Genomic DNA, 6,778 nt, shown 5'->3' with positions numbered 1-6,778 from the left:
CAGGATCAGAGCATCACCTACACAAGCTGCCTTACTCAGTGCAACTTTTTCTTGACTTTTGCTGGTTTAGAAAGTTGTCTCTTGGCAGTGATGGCCTATGACTGCTATGTGGCCATTTGTCAGCCCCTAAGATACCAGGTAATCCTAACCCCTGATCTTTCTGTCCTACTAGTTCTACTCTCCCTGCTCATTAGCACTGGGCATGCCTTGCTCCACACTCTGATGGCGCTGAGGCTGTCCTTCTGCACAAATGTGGAAATCCCTCACTTCTTCTGTGAACTTGCTCAGATCATCAAGCTCTCCTGCTCTAATATCTTTATCAATACTCTTCTGGTATATTCAGCAGCAAACATATTCTTTGGTGTTCCTATTGCTGGAATTATTTTCTCTTATATTAAAATTGTATCTTCTGTTTTCAGAATACCCTCAGTTGGGGGAAGGTATAGAGCTTTTTCCACCTGTAGTTCTCACCTCTCTGTTGTGTTCTTATTCTATGTGACAGGTTTTGGTGTGCACTTGAGTCCTACTGTTGTTGACTCTTCCACTAAGAATGCAGTGGCTTCAGTGATGTACATTGTGATCCCTCAAATGATGAACCCCTTTATCTACAGCTTGAGGAATAGAGAAATGAAGATAGCTCTGAGGCATCTCATTAGTGGGAAGTCTTTTTTATTCTTGTGTTCATAGCTTTGAGTTTGGGTGTTTAGAATGTGATAAAGTGACAAGAATGCAGGTAAGCCAGACAACATGAGTATTAAATGACCAAGGTCTTTCAAAATGACTGTATGATATGATGTCTAAGCACATTTCATTTCAACTTGTAATTTAAGCTTCTTTTAGATTCAAACAATTGTGTGTTACTGTCAAATGATTTTCATATTTAAACTCTATTGTGCTGCTGTAATTGGTTGGAAAAAAATCATGAATTAAGGTTTCAATTTGAGCAATAATTTTAGGTTCATTTCAGGAAATGCAATGCTGGACTACTGGATAGAACAGGGATGAGTATGAGAGAGTGTCTGTTGATATCTGGAAATGAGCTTCTGCATGATTCATAGTTGGAGTTATAGTTTGTGAGTTTTAACACAAATGAAGCTAATGATCTGAACTTGCATGCATATTTAAGTAATTACTGAGATATTCCCTGTAAACGGACCCCTCTGAAGGTCATATTAACATCTCCCACCCATAGCCGGGCATGTTGGTGCACACCTGTAATCCCAGCCCTCAGGAGGCTGAGGCAGGAGGATCACTGTGATTTTGAGACCAGTCTGGGCTACATAGTGAGTTCCAGGTCAGCCTCTACTACATAGTGAGACCCTACCCCCCCAAAAAAGAAAGAAAAATTTCCCCTATTAGTCTTCATTACTTATATAATTATGCATTTATATTATGTGAATACTTTGAAGCATCTTTGAGACATTAGAGATTTTGAACTTCATCAAAGAAAATACCTTCGTTTCTCATAAGAAAAATAAATATTTACACTTATATGCTTTGATCATAAAGGGAGTTATTGTACATTACTATGAATTTAGAAATGGGTCCAGCATTAGAGGTTCATTGAGCCCTGCATGATGTGGCTGCTTAATAGTGTTATTTTCCTCACTGCCACCAGTTCCTGTACAATACTTTGTATCTGAAATATCCCTAAAGTTACAAATATTAAAAAAAATGTTCTCCAGTTTCTGATGCTTGAGGGCTGCTTGCACTTGTAACAGGTAGAGCAAACTAGGAGGAAGTTAGGTACTGTGGCTGAGCCCCAGAAGGAGCTAGTGAGAAGCAAAACCATCCCTCCTCTCTTCACAGATGCCATGAACTAACTGAATTCTATTGATCTGTCATCACTTTCTCCTTATCAAAATATTCTCCCACATCACTGCCTCATATGCAATGAGCCCAGCCAACAATTAAGAGCTAAAACTTAAGTAAAATCATCTCTCTTTAATTTGATTAGTTCATATACTTTTTAAAGTAATGCGAAGATCACTAACATACAAGGTGGCTTAGATTAAAACTAGACCCTTTTTTTTCACCATGTACTAAATTAAAATCCAAAGTGATTAAAGATCTAAATATTAAAGCAGAAATATTAAACTTGCTGGAAGTTAAGTTAGGCAGAACTCTAGAAGACATTGGCATAGGAAAAGACTTTATGAACAAGTCCTCAGTAGCACGGGAACTAGCAGATACAATCAACAACTGGGATCTCATCTTATTAAAAAGCTTCTGTACTGCCAAAGAAACCATCAGCAGAACTAAGAGACAACCTACAATGTGGGAAAAAATTTTACCAGCTGTTCCTCAGACAAAGGACTGTTATCAAGAATATATAAAGAACACAAAACAATCACCCCCCCAATATAAAGACTCAATTCAAAAATGGGCATCCGAAATGAACAGACATTTGTCAGACAAAGAAGTAAAAGCAGCAAGTAAATATATGAAAAAATGTTCCATATCACTGATAATTTGAGAGATGCAGATGAAAACAACACTGAGATTCCACCTCACCCCACAAAGAATGGCTGCTATCAAGAAATCACACAATAACAAATGTTGGCAGGGTACTGGGGAGAAAGGAACCCTTCTCCATTGTTGGTGGGAGTGCAGACTGGTGCAACCACTATGGAAATAAATATGGAGATACCTCAAATAGCTTGGACTGGAGGTTCCATTTGACCCATCCATTCCACTGCTGGGTATCTTTCAAAAAGAACTAAAATACTCATATCGTAGAGAAGTATGAGCACCCATGTTTATAACAACACCATTTGTAATAGCTGAAACTTGGAAACAGCCCATTTGCCCATCCGTTGGAAACTGGATAAAGAAGATGTGGTTTTTCTATAAAATGGAATATTACTCAGCCATAAAGAACGAGAAAATTGATTCATTCATAGGAAAATGGATACATATTGAAGATATACGCCTAAGTGAAATAAATAAGGCCCACATGTGTAAATACCGAATAGTCTGTCTGGTGTGAATAACCTGCAATATTAAAGAAGATCCTAATAAGATAACTGACATTTAGAAATGGGAAGAAAGGAGATAAAGGTTTAGGGAAGGTGGGATGGGTAGGGGAAGGGTAATAAGGGATAAGAAAAAAAGTGAGATAATGAAAAGATGGAAATAAAGTGATTGTAGATGGGGAGGGGAGGAGGGGTTGAAGGGAGGGCAGGGACAAGGGGAAAAAATGAGAACCAAGACATGTCATGTAGAGGTACAAATTCCCAACAATGAATGTAACTGTACTGTATCCCTAAAATGTACCAATAAACTCAATTAAAGCTGAAAAAATACTAAAAAACAAACAAAAAAAAAACAACAAAAAAACATACCAAGCGGCTGCAAGATACGCCAGTGTCATACGCAGCACGATCCCATAAAAAGAAACCTGTGTACACTCTGCTAGGATAACTAATAGATCTCTCTATGGATAACCCAGAAGACACCTCTGTCTTGAGTTGAATGCTGGGCCTGAATATCATACTTTCACACCCTTATTCTGCTCACTTGTGATTATGCTTCTTTGTGATAACAGAATACAGGCTACTTACATCAACAATGGATTATATTTTTGCAGTGAATCTTCTTTTTTTCCATGGTAATGGGAATCTTACTCAGGACCTTGTTGTGAAGCAGAAACGGGACCACCACACCAAATCCCTAGCCTATGAATGATCTTCTTAGGCTGAATTACTTTTATCAGTGCTAAATATAATTCTATATATTATTGTAAGATAAACAATAGTAGAGAATAAAATTGGATTAATGCAACAAGTTTTGATTATGCTATTACATATTTCTCCTAAAAACTTAAGTTTGTTGGACTGTGATATACCCTCACCTCATTATATGTGTCCATGTAAGATTTTACATTGTATTTTAAACTTCATAATCATTCAATGTAATTAAAACACACTTTAAGCCACAGTTGCAAGCAAATAGTTCCTGAATAGGACTCCAAAAGTACAATAAATAATCACCTCATTATATGTGTCCATGTAAGATTTTACATTGTATTTTAAACTTCATAATCATTCAATATAATTAAAACACACTTTAAGCCACAGTTGCAAGCAAATAGTTCCTGAGTAGAACTCCAAAAGTACAATAAATAATACCAACACCAACAATCAATAAGCACGATGCCATCAAAATAAAAAGTTTCTGCATAGCAAAGGAAACAGTTAAGAGTGAAGAGACAGTAAAATGCATGGTGGAACAAGCTTTGCTTACTATCTTTCTGATAAAGAATTAATATCTGTAAAATATAAAAGACTCAATAAAAGCAAGTTTCCACACACACACAAACACACACACACACACACACACAAAGAAAAACAGTTTTTTTTAAAAAGAAAACAGTTCTCCAATACAAATATGAAGGGATCCACAACGAGCAACTGGTGTTAGAAATCCATGAGTGAAGCTCAGAGAAGCTTCACTAAAAAATTCAAGTACTCAAAAGTGGGGGAGGTAAACATACCCAAACATGAGGAATCAATCTGAAGTAGAAATGCACTTGGTCAAATCCAACATTAAGTGGGTTAGAAATGGAAGCAAGTGTCCCTTTGATATGCAACATCCCATACATCCCATGCCACCTTAAGACTGTTTCTCACATCCTAATTAAAAGAGCAGAGGCCAGAGTACTGATAGATTCACAACTTGCTTTATTCATACTCGGGGAGTGGGAATACAGTGAGGGAGAATCTGACAGATTAGAGAATCAAAGAAACTAAAACTAGAGTGTTACACAGGAGTTGGAGACTCAATGACACCCTCAGGTTCCTGGACAAGTGTAGAACAAGTACACAGCATTAACTGGGGGCCAAGAGCTGGCTGCTGGGAGAACTGTGCCTCTGAGAGCTTCAGCTTACACTAGTGAAGTGCAGGTTACAATTGGAGTTGTAGCACAGGCAAACTCCCACTACTCCCCCAAAACTTGGGAATTCTGTGTCCATGTTATATCCTGCCCATTCTCCATAATTCAGTAAAACCATGAAATATTCCCTACTGGCCAAGACTTGCTGAGCACCAGGAGCTCTCAGTGTCACAGAGCTAGTGGGTGGGGAAGTGCAGAATGTAACTGGCTAAACATGGTGGAGAAAGGAGTTACAATAGTGCAGGGCCTATGCAGGCACTCCCTTATTATTCTAAAATATAGGGAGTTTTGTTCATCTACAACACTCTGCAACTATCTACCTTTTGGTGGAAGTAAGGAAACTCCCTGACACCCCACCACAGAGGTTAGGGGTAGGAAAGTGACAATACTGTGAATGGTGTAAGAAAATCAGATAGCAATAGAGACTTGTGACATAGCTAGAACACCAGAGAGTATGGACACAAGTATGACAATATAGAAAAAGAGCTCAGGGTTGCAAGGATTCACAGACTTTAAAGGACATTGAGAAAAAGATGAAATTGTTAAATCAAGTTTTAGTGTACATTATTAATATATAGTTTTCTCTGAAGATGCAACACAGAGACTGGGTTGGATCTTATTATGCTGAGTTGGTTAAAGTGGTGTATAAATATAAAAATACAATCAACCCCAAGATAACATCATATACAAGTATACACTAACTAAACAAATCCATACTAGTAATATAATTTATCCATGCTACTTGATTTTTTAACCTTCAGTGCATGTGCACCCACACGCACCCACGTGAAACGTGATAAAACTGTTTACAGTGTTTACGCTCACTTAAATAGGATATATTTTCATGCCTAAAATTTATTACTCTCAATGCTACAAAATATATAGGGATGCTTTGGTTTATAGATAAAATGTAAGGCTGCTGTTTGTAAGGAAAATTTCAATTTTTTTGTATGAGAAACTTGTAATATAGAGGTAAACAGAAATGCTGGAGATAAATAAATATGATACAAGTGGGCTTGGGAGTAAAAAAATGAGCCATCATCAATTCCAGAGTTGATTCTTCTTGGTCTCTAAGGATATACATTCCTGAGATCAAGATGATAGAAAAATTAGTGGTCTAAGGAGGACGTATTGAGATCCCAGTGATTAAAGACTATAGAATTCTGTATACAACAACCTGTCTCAATAATCCTGAGCTGTTACAAAAAAAACAAATCATACTTTCTCCCAGAGATAATTCTTTCAGAACAGAAAGCTCTTGACATATTTAGTTTATCTGTAAAATCTGAAGACATACCTTCCTTTTTAAATATTCAGGTTAGTTTTGAATATTTTTATTTTTGAATTCAACAAGGTAACAAATTCCTAATGATTTGGAAATAGGGCAGTGGTGTGAATAGAATGTCGTCCCAGAAAATAGGCATAATACGATGTGTATAAGATGATGAGAGTAAAGACATTCATGCCTTTATTGTCAAATTTAATATCTTTTTCACACATTCACAAATATTCTCACTATTCTGGTCTCATACACTTTTCTGAGAGACCTTATTTCCTTTTCAGGAGAAATGCACACCATTTCCAATATGATAGCACTACTAAAACATTCTTACATTTAATTTAAGCCTTGTTTTGATGTTGTTGAAGGTGCTTGTTTATGGTGTTAGTGGCTAGGCCTGCCATAAAAAGAAGTATATTTGAGGTAGTTTAACAACACAAATTCACATTTTCACAGTTCTGAATGCTACAATTCCAAATATGGTTACCACAAGACTGATTTTACAATTTATTTCCAAATGTGGCTGCTGCTGGTCATCCATATACTCTCCATTTACCTGTAATTTCCAGCAGATTCATTTTCAACATGGAAACTATAAATCAAAC

General features: G+C 36.8%; 1 protein-coding gene across 1 annotated transcript; it reads left to right on the top strand.

Moving 5' to 3' along the window:
- The first annotated feature begins 90 nt into the window (after positions 1 to 90).
- LOC104874855 (olfactory receptor 7G1-like) lies at positions 91 to 687 on the top strand. Its single transcript, XM_010642098.3, has one exon. It carries the CDS (start codon positions 91 to 93, stop codon positions 685 to 687), a length of 597 nt encoding a protein of 198 aa, XP_010640400.2.
- The last annotated feature ends 6,091 nt before the right edge of the window (positions 688 to 6,778 follow it).

Source organism: Fukomys damarensis, unplaced genomic scaffold (genome assembly GCF_012274545.1).
Source record: "Fukomys damarensis isolate Sample0158 unplaced genomic scaffold, DMR_v1.0_HiC HiC_scaffold_37, whole genome shotgun sequence".
Lineage (NCBI taxonomy): Eukaryota > Metazoa > Chordata > Mammalia > Rodentia > Bathyergidae > Fukomys > Fukomys damarensis.
This window is presented reverse-complemented; position numbering and strand designations above follow the sequence as displayed.